General features: G+C 41.3%; 2 protein-coding genes across 4 annotated transcripts in view; one reads left to right on the plus strand and one right to left on the minus strand.

Annotated features, from left to right (window-relative positions):
- Positions 1 to 8,499, plus strand: part of NDUFAF2 (NADH:ubiquinone oxidoreductase complex assembly factor 2) — a 63,867-nt gene extending 55,368 nt beyond the window's left edge. For both annotated transcript variants that reach the window (XM_033085730.2, XM_033085732.2), the window contains one exon: positions 8,144 to 8,499. In XM_033085730.2, coding sequence (XP_032941621.1) covers positions 8,144 to 8,401 — 258 coding nt within the window. In that variant the 3' untranslated portion in view covers positions 8,402 to 8,499. The remainder of the gene's footprint in view (positions 1 to 8,143) is intronic.
- Positions 8,500 to 9,186: 687 nt separating this feature from the next.
- Positions 9,187 to 11,829, minus strand: SMIM15 (small integral membrane protein 15). Of its 2 annotated transcripts, XM_033085734.1 has the most exons (3): positions 11,762 to 11,829; positions 11,591 to 11,647; positions 9,187 to 10,970 (listed from the first exon to the last, which is right to left on the minus strand). In XM_033085734.1, the coding sequence occupies exon 3, from the start codon at positions 10,941 to 10,943 to the stop codon at positions 10,719 to 10,721; it is 225 nt and encodes a 74-aa protein (XP_032941625.1). In that variant the 5' UTR covers positions 10,944 to 10,970; positions 11,591 to 11,647; positions 11,762 to 11,829; the 3' UTR covers positions 9,187 to 10,718. The 2 variants fall into 2 exon arrangements, with proteins under 2 accessions (XP_032941625.1, XP_032941624.1); XM_033085733.2 differs by lacking the exons at positions 11,591 to 11,647; positions 11,762 to 11,829 and adding an exon at positions 11,316 to 11,520.
- Between the last annotated feature and the right edge of the window lie 4,508 nt (positions 11,830 to 16,337).

The raw sequence follows: 16,337 nt of genomic DNA on the forward strand, positions 1-16,337 counted from the left end.
TTAACAGTTCAAGGAAAAAATATTTTAAAAGCACGGGGATAAACATGTCTCTGAGCAAAATATTTCCCACCATTATTGTCCAGAATCACAACCAGATTTGGGCCATATTTGATAACTTAGGTTGCACTAAATAGCATTTTGCATAGTAAATTATGCATGATTCCAGAAAGGATTATTATTCAGTGCAAAAAGGCTGTAAAATTTGATAACATAAAGAACTTCACTTTAACTTTCTCTTCAAATTTGAAATACAACTGCTTGTCAACCTCCACAGAGGAGTATCAAGGCACCAATTTGTCCATTGCTTCCAGATTGCCCATGCTGCAGATTCCAAGGCTGCAGAAGAAAGAGTACTGGTGTTCTTCTACTCCTATCCCTGTGAAAAGGAGTTCATGGTGCACCAGCTCTGTGTCCTGATTCCCTGGCAGCACAGCTGAGTGGGGATGGAGGGTAAAGTGAGGCGTACCAGGAAAAGGGCTGGTACAGATTACATCATATGCAGACTAGGGGAAGCAAGGACCAAACTGTGACTGAGTCACAGCTACAGTTCCTTGTTTACTCTGTGGGGATTGCCCTGTATTCAGAGCAGAGTGCAGTGGTGCCAGACTAGTTTGTGGTTTTTGCTGCTTCTACAGTTTCATCTGTGATCTTGAATATATGTGTGGTTCTGGAAAAATATCTTTGCAGAATTCTAAAAATAGTTCAGGCACAAAACCCTAATGTCTGCACGTGTTAGTGATATGCTTTACAGTCCAGCGGCTCTTCCTTTTGCCTCTTGGTACATGTTGTTGCCAAACGTGTGTGTTACACTGTGGTGCCCTAGAAATTATGTCAGCTCATGCCAAGGATTCTATAGTTCATATCTAGCACTATAGTACTTCACTAGTAATAAGCACTGCTTGTCTCCAGATATAATTTAAACAAAAATTACATGAGTTATGATTAATATTTAACTGATTTAGCTTGGTAGAAAATGTGATATTAGCACTGTATGTAAAACTAAATATTGTAACTGATCACAGACTTGATCAAAAACAGAACCTGCGTAAAGCAAATCTTACATTGATTTGATTAATGTTATTTGTTGATGGACCAAGGATATTTAGTGTATGTTCTTTATTAAATTAGTAGTCAGTTGAGTCAGTGTTCAATTTAAATAACTATTTTGGCTAATCCAAATAAGCCTTTCTATTTCGTACTACTCCTCTGTTTTTGCCATGCCGTGACAGCTTTTCATTTACGACATTATTTCTCACTCCCAAGCTGGTACTCATGTTCACTTGCTGACTTATCAAGACCTGCCCTGGATAAGAACATTCAGTGCTTCCCAAAGATGAGATCCTCTCTCCGCCTCCTACCCTTGAAATATGATATAATAGCCAATTATTTCATCTTGCCTATTGAACTTGTCAAACTGGAAAATGGAGTTTCGTTTAGTTGCTTGGTGATATTCTAAAAAATAGTGATTCAGTTTAACTTCTAGCATTTTGCCTGAGTTTCGGTTAATTTGATAATGAAGAAAAATTTTGACATGTTAATTGTCTTACATCAATTTTTTTAAATACTCTGCCCAATTTTTTCATTCCATTTGTTATTTTTGAAATTTTTGTCAACCTACAGGTATGAATTGTTAGCAGGCGGAGTTCTAAGTTCAAGTTCATTCATGATTAAGCATAAAAAATTCAAACTAGACACAAAATGTAAGTATTCTATAAATTGCACTGTCTTCAAAAATCATTAATCTGTCCAGCTGTTTCTCAGTTCTGGCATCCAACAATAACTGGCTAACATGATTCAAATCAAGAGAAATCATAAGTATTTCAACTTATGATAACTTGAGAAGTTGAAATATTTTCTAAGACAACATAAAGAAGCTATTTATTTCTAATTTAATCAAAATACAAACTCATCTGAAAAGAAATGTGACATTTTCCTCAAAATTAATAATAAATAAAGGCCTTGTAAGTAAAGGGTTAGGTCTAGTGTCTTTAGAAGACCTTCTGGAAAGTGCCAATCTTAAAATAATCTTTAAACTCTGCCCCTTAGACACTGCATGTTGGTACTGCATATCTGCATGTACCTGCATCCCTAGAGCTCCATCCACAACTTTGTGCCCAGAAATTTGAAATTGTTTTGTGGGAGGCAGGTGCTGGTGTGACTGTGGCTGGCTCGAGGGCTGAGGCGGGGTATGGTGAGGGGAGGACTGGGTCCTCAGGGGGTGAGGTTCAGCAGGTGCTGCAGGGTAGAAAGGGTTCAGTGCTGCCGTTTGCCTGTGCGGAAGAATAGCAAGAACCACTCAGCCAAGACTGGTCACTACTGAGCCAGACTCCACTTGACAAAATGAGCCTGTCTAGAGAACCTTCTTTGGTATTCATGGCAACTTCCTTTCAAGAGGAACTAATTTTATTCATTCTGTAAGGCTACTGGTTTATTCAAGAAGGGCAAAGAAGTGACAATATGAGGGTCTTTTAGAGCAAAAGAACATTTCAAAAGTGCATTCCAAATATTGGCCCTACTAAACAGGTCTTCCAGTACAGTCAGGTAGGCATCTAAAATCCTTTGTCTAGCTTTTTCTCCTTGTATGGAGTGGATGTGAATACAGTTTCCATGCCACCATGGATACTTTGTGATATAACTCAGCTTCTGGAGTTACCTGAGAGCTTTGAAAGATACATAGTTTGCAAAAAAAGTGAAAGTTTCATGCTGGTGGCAGGAAGTACAGCCAGATGCCTTTTGCAGAAACACCCGTGGAAGACAGCTACATGTCCTGAGCTGTGTTGCTCCTAGGAGCAGGCCATCTTTCATTCTTTGATCATGCAGCTGTTACCAATACTAGGATGTCAGGTTATGCAGAAGTCAGCAGTTTTGTGGATGAAAAACAGCTGCCTCAAACTCCACAAAGGGCTACTCAGTATTTCCTTAATAATAAAGATCTTCAAGAAAAACTTTAGACATCACTTTCTTAAACTCTGCCTTCCTAAGGAGGGAACACATGCAGCTCCAAACATTAAAAGTGTTAAAAACCTCATACAACTTAAAATAATCACCAAAGCTGGACAACCTGCAGTGATAAAATGTCTTGTTTTTCTTTCCACCTAAAAATAAACTGCAGAACATGTAGCTGGACCTAGCTCTTGGCATATCATGTGTATCCTATTCCATATACTGGGAGCTGATACATTTCAAAGTGAACATCTGCATGTAGAGATTTCAACTACTTTAAAATGTGGCTGTATGTCTTAAGGCTTTTTTTTTTTAGTTTTGCTGCATAGCTGCTGTTCTTAGAGTTTTCTTTTAATAAAAATGTTAAAGGGCATTTCTGATACTCTTGAGATGCCATGTACTTCCTGAGAAATGCTGGTTCAAAGAGCTTATGTAATTTATTTGTACAAAAAAAGAGTGTTGGAAGAACAAGCTAATCCTTAAAAAACTGCAGCTATATGTTCTCTGGGTTGGATAGAAAGATTTTTGTACTTTCTTTAATACTCAGAGAACATTACATGTTCATGTACTTATATTTTAGCAGAAAATTTATTGCAGGGCAGTAAAGATACCCATCTTATAAAATACTTATAAAATTCAACTTTGAGGAGGAGAGAATATAAGTGTTCTGAACCTGACAATGTAACTTAAACAAATAAACAAAGGAAAAAACCCCACAAACAAACTGACTTTTAAACAAACCAACCTTTTAATAACCTTTTTTACTTTTTATAACATAATCAGACAGGATTGGTTAGCAATGGAGTCTCAAAGTGAGAATGTATTTGACCCAGTTTTTCTAACATTCCAACTGACCTGATATTTCCGATTCATATTTTCTTTAATTTGCTCACGGGAATCCAGTGATATCAATAAACATATTAGTGGCATGAGTTTAATGCCAAAAATGAATATGTACATTTTGTAGTTGAAAAATTTTGTCCTGATAGATTGTCCAGAGAATTGTGGGTTCAAACTTCAGTTTGGGGTGGTTTTTCTGCAATTGCTAAAAAGAATAATTTCTCATGTTGTTTTTTTTTTTTTTTTTGTAAGATCCACTTTTTCATTTTACTGTATCACAATTATACTTTGTCCCCACAAAGCTGATTATAAGAGCCTTATTTAACTCTGAAAACCAGAGAACAATTACAGTAATTTCACATGTATAAGGTGACCCTTTTGATGAAAATTTTGGTCCGACCCCAGAAGTGCACCTTATACCCCGGAGCGCCTTATATACGGGCAAAGTTCAGAAATTTGCCAACCCAGAAGTGCGAGCCCGCAGCAGCCCCGAGCCCGCCTGGCCCTGAGTGGGAGCAGGGCTGGGGCCGCCCCTGGCATCAGCCCCGAGCAGGGCTGAGCTCGTCTGGCCCTGAGCTGAGCCAGTAAATACCGCGATCCTGTGATTCCGTTACTAATTGGTTACTTTGTTGCACGCGGATCCTTCCTGCAAAAAAAAAGTGCGCCTTATACGCCAGTGCGCCTTATATATGGACAAAGCCTGGAAATTTGCCAACACCTGGAAAAGCACCTTATACTCCAGTGCGCCTTATATTCGTGAAATTACTGTATATATCAACATTTAAAATGGACTAGGAGCATTTGGTGTTTGGTTACAGCTGCTCTTACCTGACTAAGATAACTTTATGTTAAGTAATCACTTGAAAAGATTTTAAATTAGTAACTGCTGTTCACAGTAAGTAGGTTATGCTTGTATTTTAATAAATCACTTTCCATTGCTTTAGCAGAGACAATGATGCAGTATTCAGTTATCACAAAGGTGTTTGCTTTAGTTGTTTCTTAGTAGTGGTTTAATACAAGCACCATAGGAGTAACCCATTGAAATCAATAAGATTGTGGTGGATTTATAGGCATGTGGTAAACAAGGATAGAATTGAGAGATGTCACAAAGAGGTTTTGCTATACTAGCTGTCTAAAATTTGATCTTGTAATGCTTGGCAATATTTCTATTTGAACATGTGAGAATTTTCACCTCTCTTCAGTTTGCAAAGTCATGTGTGTATTACTTGTGTATTTCCATTCAATTTCCATTTGTTTGCAAAGGGTTTTGCCTCTGCTCTGTATATATGTGAATTTAAGTACGGAGGTAACTAAGAAAAGGGGTTACTTTCCATGGTACCTCTAAGATAAGGTGTACTGGGTTTGTGTAGCCATGTTTTGGTAGCAGGACAGCTACAGGGGTGGCTTCTGTGAGAAGCTGCCAGAAGTTTCCTCCATGTCTGGCAGAGACACTCCCAGCCAGTACCAGCATTGATGTGCCTCTGATCAAGGCTGGGCCCGTCAGAAATGGTGGTCATGCCTCTCTGATGACATATTTTAGGAGACCTAAAAAAGTTCTGCAGAGTTGTAATTGTGCTCAGAGAAGAGCAGGGTGACAGTATGTGAGAGAAACAACCCTGCAGACACCAGGTCAGTGCAGAAGGAGGGACAGGAGGTGCTCCAGGAGCCAGAGTTGGGGTTCCCCTGCAGCCCCTGGTGCAGCCCATGGTGAGACAGCTGTGCCCCTGCAGCCCAGGGAGAGCCATGGGGAAGCAGAGATCCACCTGCAGCCCCTGGAGGAGACCCTGCTGGAGCAGGGTGATGCCTGAGAGGAGGCTGTGACCCATGTGCTGGAGGCCTGTGCTGGAGCAGGTGCTGTCAGGGACCTGCCCACTCATGGAGAGAGGAGCCCATGCTGGAGCAGATTTCCTGGTAGGACCTGTGACCCTATAGGAGATTTACGCTGGAACAGACTGTGCCTGAAGTATTGCAGCCCACAGAAGAGGCCTACATTGCAGCAGTCTGGGGAGGACTGTTGCTCATGAGATGGACTCATTTGGAGAAGTTCATGGAGAACTGTCTCCCATGGGTGGGATCTCATCATGCTATAGGGGAAGGACTCCTCTCCCTGAGCAAGGAATGTATGATGAACTGACCTTAACTGCCATTCCCTGGCTCCCTGCACTTGCTAGGGAGAGGAGACTGAAATGGGAAGGAAGGAGTGGTAGGGGGATGATCATTTTAGGATCTTACTTTACTTCTCATCATCCTAGAATAGGATTGAGTCTGGTTTGCTTGTGTTTGGTGTGTGATCTATCATAGTCCTTAACTTGTGAACTTTTAATTATATTTTCTCTCCTCTGTTCAGCTGTGGACAGAATGGACAAGCTCTGGTGGGCATCTGGCATCCAGCCATGGTCAACCCCCTCTATAAGGTTTTCCTTAATTACTGTCTTTTAAGCTTTCTTAGGTGTTTATGATTACTGTTTCAACTCTTGGCAGTATCGCATGTATTTTAACACCTGAATTCCTAACATAGTAGCATAGTCCCTTGCTCTCAGAGGACTGGTACAGCTTATCTTTAACTCTTCCATATACTTGCAATCTGGAAAAAAAGAACTCGGCCTTTTTTTGATTCTGGAGGCTATTTCTATCCACATGGATGACTGGAAGGTGATCAGGAGCAGTCAGCATGCATTCACTGCAGATAAATCATGCTTGACCAACCTAACTGACCTTTATGATGATACAACTACCTCGATGAAGGAGGGGAGCACAGTGGAACCTCGACTTCAGCAAGGCTGTGGACACTGTCTCTTGCAACTTCCTTGGAGGAAATCTGAACAGGTGTGGACTGGATGAGTGGACAGTGAGGTGGATGGAGACCTGGCTGAATGGCAGAACCCAGAGGGTTGTAATCACTGACACAGGGTCTGTTTGGAGGCCTGTCACTGGCGGTGTCCCTCAAGGTTCAGTACTGGGCCCAGGATTATTTAACTTACTCACCAGTGGCTTGGGAAGGGACAGCAGGTTTGCTGAGGACAGTGGGAGTAGTGGCTGATACTCAGAGGGCTGTGCAGCCCTTCAGAAGGACTCTGGGCAGAGGAACCTCCTGAAATTCAGCAAAGGCAAGGGCAGGGTGCTGCACCTGGGGAGGAACAATCCCAGGCACCAGCACAGCCTGGGGTTGACCTGCTGGGGAGCAGCTCTGCAGAGAAGGACCTGGCAGGTCCTGGTGGACAACAAGCTGTCCATGAGCCAGCAGCATGTCCTGGTGGCCAAGAAATCCAATGGGATCCAGGGGGGCATTTGGAAAAGCATTGTCAGTAGGTAAAGGAAGGTGATCCTACCCCTGTACTCAGCCATGGTGAGGCCTCACCTGGAGTGCTGTGTCCAGTTCTGGGCTCCTCGGGACAAGAGAGACATGGGACTTCTGGAGCAGATCTAGCAGAGGGCAATGAAGTTGACTGGGGGACTGGAGCATCCCTCCTACAAGGAAAAGCTGAGGAGAGATGACTGAGAGGGGACCTGATCGAAGAATGTCAGTGTCTGATGAGAGGGTGCCAAGAAGATGGACCAGGCTCTTCTCAGTGGTGCCAAGCAATAGGACAAGAGGCAATGGGCAGAAACTGACACACAGAAGTTCCACGTGAGTGTGAGCAAGAGCTTCTTTTCTGTGAGGTTGACTGAGCACTGGAACAGATTGACCGTAGAGGTTGTGGAGTCTCCCTCACCAGAAATAATCAAGCACCATCTGGATACAAATCTGTGCCGTGTGCTCTGGGATGACCCTGCTGGAGCATGGAGGTTGAATGAAGTTGGACCAAATGACCCACTGTACTGTTTTCCAACCTGTCCAATCTGTGATTTTGTGATTTTAGTTACTTATTTTGTAGTCTTGCACTAGCAAGGCCCCAAAGGTTGCACATCTGTTTGTCCCAAAACTGTGCCCTGAGGCACAGGTACCTAACACCACAGGCGTAGTAAATTGCAGGAAGAGATGCAAATGATAAATAGCTGTTAAGTGTCAATTCCTACATAGGAGACAATGCAAAAAAATAGCTTTATTTTTAATGTACTTTCACATTCGTTGATGACTGCACTTAATGTCTTAATTTCTTTTTGCTCCATCAGAATAGTGGACACCACAATGCAGTTTTTCTTCAACAAGATAATCCAAACATTAAGAATCTTCTAAAATAGGGTTGAATTTGCAATTGTAGAAAACCAACCAATTTTGCCACATTTAATTTTACTTTAATACTTGAAAATGTGTGTTATAAAATTAAGAACAGAAACGACTGCTTAAAATGTTTTATTGCAACGCTGTGTACTGCATTTGCTTCTGACTAATCTAATTGTCTTTCTACTGTCTTCTTAGGAGATTCTTAGGAATGAAAATTATAGAGAAGAAATTAAACAGAAAGCCAAGGATGTATCTGAAAAGGATAAGCTGCTTCAGGCCAAGGAATATGAGCAAGGACTTATTGCTGAACCAAGTCATACTCAGGTTAAAGGCCACGCATCTGCCCCTTACTATGGAAAGAAGGAGCCCTCACAGGACCCCACAAGCACTGCAAATACCTTCCAGCCAGGTGCCTGGATGCCACCAGGCAGTGGTAACAGTCAAAATAAATAAGCAATTTAATGGACAGGTACTGTTAATGGCTAAATATTTTAACAGACAAACACACATGGCTGTTATATGCAAGAGTGCAATAAAGTAGTATTAAAGCAGTTTCAGTTACTTTTGCAGAACTATTCAAATGGGCTTAATCATGACTGAGTATTGTAAATTGTTTGGGTTTGGTGAAAAACAGTGTGTGTAAGTTTGATTCTGACAGTTGCTGTTCATTAGTTACTCTTGAATTCATAAGTCTAAATTTTTTTCCTTGAAGACAAATTTAGTTTTAAAACTCTTCTTGATGTAAGAATTGTGGTCAGTACACTTACATTTTCCCAAACCTTGGCCAAGCTGTCTCTTAAGAATAAACCCCTTGGCAGTGCCCGCATGCTTTCTGCTGGCAAGCAGATGGAAAAGTTGATTTCATTAACAGGAATCACACTATGACACTACACTGATTATGCACTGTACTATCATAGAGTCGTTCTTGTAAGTTACTACAGTCAACTTATTTGAATGTTTCATTTGCAGGCAGCAATTTTCACAGGGTAAAATCACTTAAACAACATATAAGTGCTATAATGGAAGCTTGATAAAACAGCTGGAAAATAACATTAGGTCTGAGACATCATGAATATTTAAAAAAACAAATTAGTTTTTATTCCTGGTGTATCTGTGGACTTCCCTAGATGATTAGATCATTTTGGCCATAGTTTAGATACATAAAATGTGCATATTATTTGCTCAGATACAATGTTTGAGAACTTCAAATAAAAATAAAGACAACACAATTTTTTTTCCAAAAAGTATCAAATTTATTTATGGAGTGTATCCCTCATCCGTTCTCCTCCCTCTGTTTCAAGCTACGTAGGTATCAAAGGTCGAACACATACATATTTGACAATACTTCATACAAAACATGGAGACATAATCTCACATATTTATAAAATGCCCAAATGTCATATTTTAATAATGCTTGCTTTCACCAACAAAATTGAAAGGGGATCAACTGCACATTTACTTAAAGTAATTTCAGTTAGACTCCCCACTTCTGATCCCCCTTGGTGTCAGCTCTATAGGTCTCATTTGAACAATGGTATTATTTTAAGGTTTCATTTTTAAACCTGATCAAAGAGCAGCTGTTAGAATGCACAGCTCCGTGCTGCTGTTTAGAAATATGCAAAAATGTAAAATCCTAATGACTGCTACAAGCTCTTTTGAATTAGACTACATAGATGCCACCACAGACCATTATTAAAAATTAGGCTTTGAAAAATTAATCAATTCTGTTAAGAAGAGATTAGCAGGAAAAAAGATTAAATAATTTTGATGTATTTACAACACACACCTGAATTTTTTTGACTATGTCAGAATCTTGCAACCTGTAAGGCAGCTAAGTTTCAAGGGCCATGAGAACAGAAGTCCTACCTAAACTCAAGTCTCAGATCAAAGGTAGCCAGCAGGTTAGCAAGCAGAACTACTGTCACCAGCTTGTGCATCATCCTTGCACAGCCATCTGCTATAGGTCTCTGGGACTCAGAGTACTAGGCTACCTGAGTCTTTGGTCTCACCCCATTTATGGCTATTCTTTGAGGCATAAAGAGTTTATGAAGGCAAAAACAAATCAGTTACAGGTGGAGCATTCAGGTGATTGTTAAGGAAGACCAAACAACAGTACTGTATTTTATAGAACATGAGGGCCTTAAAAGAAATGAAAATAATAAAAACATGCAATCAGTTTCCTAGAACCTGGGTTGAAGTTGAAGGCTGTTCATGGCCCCTAGTTCAGGAAACAGGAAAAGATAAGGTAGATTATTTCTGCAGACAAGTACCACCATCAAAGACACTGCAGCAGCTACATGCAGTGACCTTAAAGGAAATTAGTCATGTCTGCTATCTAATGCTACACCTAGCTTGTCTCTACAGCCCTGCTCAAGGTAAATCAAAACTTGCATTTCTGTAATCCAGTTTATTATTCACATTTTCCTCTAAACTTGACAATTTTAAGACACTTGTTAAGTCACAGATCAGCTAAGAGAAAAAAAATAGTCTACCTCTAGAGCCACCCAAGAGGTTAATTTTTTAATTTAACACGCAAATTTAGAAAAGCAATCTGCACTAGAATACAAGTAGTAAATTTAATTACCCTAACAAGTGTCACTGGGGCAAATTTTAACACAAATCAGCAGGAAAAGAAATACACTGGAAGTATTAAATTTCATACTTCAAGAAATAATAGGATCAAGTATCAAAGGACAGTTACAACACAAAATCTACAAGTATTTCATTTTAAAAGTGGATTCTTTGCACAAGGAAGGCCATTTTTGGCCATTTAATCCTTCTTTGTTCGTTTGGCTTTTGCAATGTTCTCCTGGCGTTTCTGTTTCTTCTTTTGCTCTCGTTCCCGGGCCTCAATCATTTTTGCAAGCTTCCATGACAGTGCCGCACTAATTACAAACAGGGGCGTGAGAGCCAAGATCACGGTCGTGAGAAAGCCGTAGGGGTCCTTGGCGGCCCACTCCACGATGTACTCAGCCCAAGCCTTAATATCCAACATCTTTTCTGTTTTCCTATTGGGAAAAGCCTGTGGAGTATTAAAAAAAAAAAAAAATTCTGAGTACTCAACAAAATAAAAGCACTCATACCCAAGAACAAAACACATGAAACTTCACCTTGACATGGGAAAGAACAACTTTACATTAGGGTGGCTGAGCACTGGAACTGCCCAGAAGGTTGTGGTTTCCCTCTGGAGAAATGCAAAGCTCACTTCAACAGGTTCCCGTGTCACCTGCTCTAGGTGATTCTGAGACACCAAGTACCATTTTAATATAACTTCTCATTGTTCACTATCAAAGGGCAAGATCATTTTTGCTAGAAGCTAAAAGCTGTGCATAGTATATGAATGTGTAACACAAAGCATTGACCCTACCTTAAAGTTCAGTGCTTATAGAATAATTAGTAATTTAATCCAACAGAACAAATGCTACCAAGAATATATTGCTAAAAGAGTGCGGTTTGTGGTTCTCTGGAAGTGAAGGAAAGCCAGCGCGGTTGGTTTATCTCTCTGCAGGTTTCACAGGGAGCCCCGGCGGTGCTCTGGGTGCTGAGCAGCAGTCGGGCCGCCAGACCCACGGCGGCGGTGCCGGCCTGACCGCCGCCCTCCGACCCTCCCGCCCCGCCCCGCCGCGGCCGGCACCGCCTCACCTGCGGCCCCGGGCACCCTCCGGGCCTCCCGAGCGGCGCAAGGGCGAGCCGAGCTCCCTGCGGAGAGAACACACGGGCCGTGAGAGGACGGCGATGTCCCCCCGCCGCCGGCGACTCCCGCCCGAGCCGCGCTGCCGGGGCCGACCCCCGCCCGCCGCTGCCCCGCGGTACCGCGGCCCTGGAGGGCTCCGGGACTCCGAGCGGAAACAGGAAGGAGGCTCCTGCCCCGCCCTGCCGGCCGGGCGGGAGCGGGGAGCAGAGCCCGCCCGCCGCGGGGCTGGAGCGGCGCTGCCGCGCCCCGTCCGCGCTGCCTCAGCCCGGGCCCGCCCGCAGCCTCCGCGGGGCCGGCCCTGCTTTTCCCTGACCCCCGCCCGCAGCCTCCGCGGGTCAGGCGCTGCTGCCTGCAGGGAACCACGCGGCGGGAAGGGGGAGGGTTCGTCAGTCCATTAAGAAAAAAGCTGTAAGCCGGGAAGAAGGAGTTTCCGAGGTATCCGGATGGGTAGTTCACGTTTTGGAATAGCCTCTGGAAGCTGGAATGCCGCTCGGAGCTGGGAGCTCCGTGCGCTTGGCGAGGTGCCACCTGTACGTCCCGGTCCTTTTGGGTCTGCCTTTTGGGCGCACTGTGGCTCTTCTCGGAGCCGCTGGCTATTGCACTGCTCCCCACTGGACTGACCTCAGCAAAAATACTCGGCTGATCTACGTTTATTCTGAGCCTTTAATATGCTTATACTGAAAATCTGGTGTTTTTTTAAAAAATCATGTTTTACCTTTATATGTTGCACTAAGCCTTCTCCCTTCGCACAGAGACGCAGATGTGAATAACAAGTTCGTTATGTTTCCAGTGCAAGGAAAAGTGTAGATTAGGATATTCGGTTAATTCATGAGAGGATCTTACAATCACTTAAATTGTATTGAACAATTCAGGATCAGTTCTCTATACTACACCACCATGGCAATCTGTTTTCATATATCTTTTCTTTGTGAGAATATTTATATTATTTCAAGTGCAAAAAACAGGCAAATAATAATATATTTTGCTAAGTAATTATTGAGAGGACACCTGACTGATTATCTAGATTGCTTTAGTTTCCATATGTTGAATGCAATTTTTTGCTATGGGGAAGATTGCATTATTTGTGTGGTTTTGTTTCAAACTTGTCTGTTGTGTTCAGCCTCTTGTAATGTCTTTTCAGGACAGGACAGGATAGGATAGGATAGTTCTTTTGGTAGGTACCTACAAATGTTATCTGGTTCAACTGCCTGGCCCTTTCAGGGCTGACCAAAAGCTACAGATGTTGTTAAGAATTGCACCCTGAGGAACACTGCTGGTGGCTGGTCACCAGGCAAATGCAGACCCAGTCACTGCACCCCGTGAGCTCTGCCCTTCAGCCAGGATTCACCTGTGAACCCACTGTTGAGCTACATGTCAGAAGGCTTAATCCAGACTTAATCCATTAAGAATCCTTAATCTTTCCTAAATCCAGGAAAACTACATCCACATCCTTCCTTTCACCCATTAGGCAGGTGACCATGTCATAGAGGGATATCAAATCAGTCAAAGAAGACTTTCCTTTTGTGAAACTTTGTTGACAAAGTTGCCTGATGATTACATTATTCTCTAAGCACCTTTCTACTGCATCCACTGTGATCTGCTCCGTAATTTATCCAGGAACTGAGGTTGTGCCAAGAGGTATTCTTGCATCTTCCTTCATGCCCTTTTTGTAAATTGGAATAGTGCTGTGTAGCTTCCCATCCAGGACCCCAGGGACTCCAATATCTTTGGGAGCTGTCTGTTCATGTGTCTCTGGACCTGTGTTACTCAGCTGTTATGTGAGCATTAAAACTCCTAAGAGAAGTTATGGGACCCTGTTTGGTCTGTAGTTTGTAAATCTTGGAAAAATATAACAGTATCAATTTTTTGGATCTTAGATACTGTTTCTGAGATGTTGTATCTAATGGTATCACAATAGGAAGTTTTTGTGGGCTGTGCAGCTATGTTAAAAGTAGCTGGACTATTACGTAAGTATATCCTATTTTTGGTAAAATTGCATATTAGGCTAGAGGGGACACAGCTATATTTCTGAGGCTTGGATGTCAAATTCAGATACATCTTCCAAAATAAGCACTGACTTAGTCAGCAGGTATATACAAGGTTTTTAATATAAGCACTGCAAAATTAATTTCCAGTTCCAGTCTTTCACATAATAGAAAGTCTCTCATCTGTCTGTCTTTCAATATTTTCTCTGTCTTATTGTTTTAAAGAGGAAAAGTACTTGATTCATTGTGGCAGGGAAGGAAAAAAAGGCTGAGATTTTTAATTCACTTTTTCTAATAAACAGATCTTATGTGATTACTTTTCCTGCTGTCCTTCTCCCCCTAACGGCTTGTGAAGCTATTCACTTGTTATATGTTACTTGCAAAGTAGCAGAAGTCTTGTAGATAATAATTTTGCTCCTTTTAAGACCTGTGAAAACACATGGCTAGGTAAAGAAGACAGGCCCAGACTACCACCTTGACTGAAAGCTACAGTGCATCTCTAATAGGAATAGGTGTTATGGGAATTACTACCAGATGGGGAGACTTCTTTTGTGGCTTGTACTTTACCAAATTCAGAATAATTCTACCACGAGACTGTGGTAGATCAGGATACTTATTTTGGTGTTCTGATTTAGTCAGCTGTTGGACTTTAAGTAGTCAAAGAGAGAACAGGAATTTCAGAATTAACTACAACTTGCACAAAATATCACAACCCTTAGTACACCATCAGAGTACTTTAAAAGACCACATTAAGCATGTGTTTATGTTAACTGTAGTTTTGTCACTGAATTGCTACTTTGCAAATCTGCACTTTCTTTTACATTTAATCTAGAATTCCTTTAAATTACCCTGTTCTGTTATTTATAGTGATGTATGTGCCTGTGTTTATTTTAAGACAGTCATTAATTTTGTATCTGTCTGGGAAGGATCCACTGATCGAAGATCACAGTGAGGGAGTGGGCAGGGAGATGGAAACAGCACTCCAAGAATCCAGAAATAATAAAATAAGATAGAATTCTGGGAATGCTATACAGGCATGGAAAATGGGAGAGTTATTTGCATGAAAGCGAAGCCTTTCTCACCCCAATAGTGACTGAAGGGTCTGTGAAGTGTTTGGTTGTATGTGTTAAGACAAGTTTGAGTAAATGTATTAATTTCATTCAGATGTGTTGACATGTATCAGTAGTCCAGAATCTTTCCGAATAAGGAAGTTGCTAAATATTTCCCTCAGTGTAATCTCTAGCTACCCTTCTCTCATTTGTACAGTCTGAGGTTAAACTAATTCCTTGAGGCTAGTTCTTTTCTACATACAGCATGAATTCTCCGGTAATCTTCATGTATTCTTATTCGTATCCTGGGTATGGCATAGTCCACTTGCTGAATATCTCTGTTGCTAGAAGAGCTAGGTGGAATTCTTGTGCCATTGCACAATGGTGAGGTTTTTTAGAAGTTTTGTAAAGTAAAAAACTGTTTATTTTTTTCTCCAGCCTGTTGAATAACTAAGCTGTGAAAGTTTTATTGGCAGTTTTTTGACCATGTATGATACATTCACAGTATGTGCCAGCCAATGAACATTCTCTTTTTTACAATGGTACTTAAGCCAACGAAACTCCTTTGCAGCAGCGAGGAGTAAGGATTCTTTTTCTGCTACAAATCTTTAACCATTTTGGTGTTTCATATTGAAGTGGATTTGCAGTCCATTTTTATTCTGTAAATTGTGTGATCAACCCCAAATGTTTGTAGTTTGACTATCATTCCCAACAGTTACCTCTGAGTGTCCAAGACTAAAGTTGTGAAAATCATGATTAGTACTGCTGCTGTACTAAATTCACTTCAAACAACCCTTACAAATTATTCTACTCCTATATATATTCAGGGACAGGACATGCTGGGACAGTGCATGACCCAAAGGCTGACATGCTGCATGCTTTTGTATCTCAAGAAGGTAACAGAACATAGAAGTACTTTTGACCAATATTTGATTAAAGAATGATCAAATGCTTCTGTGCTCTAGATGGAGTCATTTATATAATAGCATTGTTTTTATTACTGTTTTAATGAATAATATAACTGAAAAACTAAAGTGTATCATGCTTTTCTCTAACCTTCAGTTGTTCCTGTTGTAGGTCTTGCTGCTGTTCAAAAACAAAAAAATTGATCCAAGATAGAAAAATAAGCTATTCAAATGGCAGGGATCTTTTCATCTCCTGGATCTTTACTGCATAACTGATGCAGGCATTAATTCAACTGACTTCTAGAACTGTGGATTATATTAAATGGAAGGAGAAAAAAAAATCATTGCTAATACAACTTTATAAATCCTTGGATCTTTTTCCAGAGGTAATTTAGTATAGCAGGTCAGGTAAGAAACGGGAATCACAGGATAATATACCAGTTGTGACATTAGGCCTGGGCTAATTTGGAAAATTAGCCATCTCCCCTAAAGTCTTATCTCCATTTCAACATAGTTGAAAAGCACTGGAGAGAGATTGGTACCTCTGAACGGTAATTCAGGTCCTCCACAATGCAAGTCATTCCCTGAAGCTGCTTGTGCTCACAGAGCATGGAGGGCCCTAAGGACTGAGGATTAAACAGCTCAGTGAAATGCCAAACTGAAGTGCAAGAAACACAAACCAAACAGCATATCTTCCAATGAATCAACTCCATATATAGTAGGTGCTAATATTTATTCACCTTCTTAAAATACTTT

Source organism: Catharus ustulatus, chromosome Z (assembly GCF_009819885.2).
Source record: "Catharus ustulatus isolate bCatUst1 chromosome Z, bCatUst1.pri.v2, whole genome shotgun sequence".
In the NCBI taxonomy this organism is placed as follows: Eukaryota; Metazoa; Chordata; class Aves; order Passeriformes; family Turdidae; genus Catharus; species Catharus ustulatus.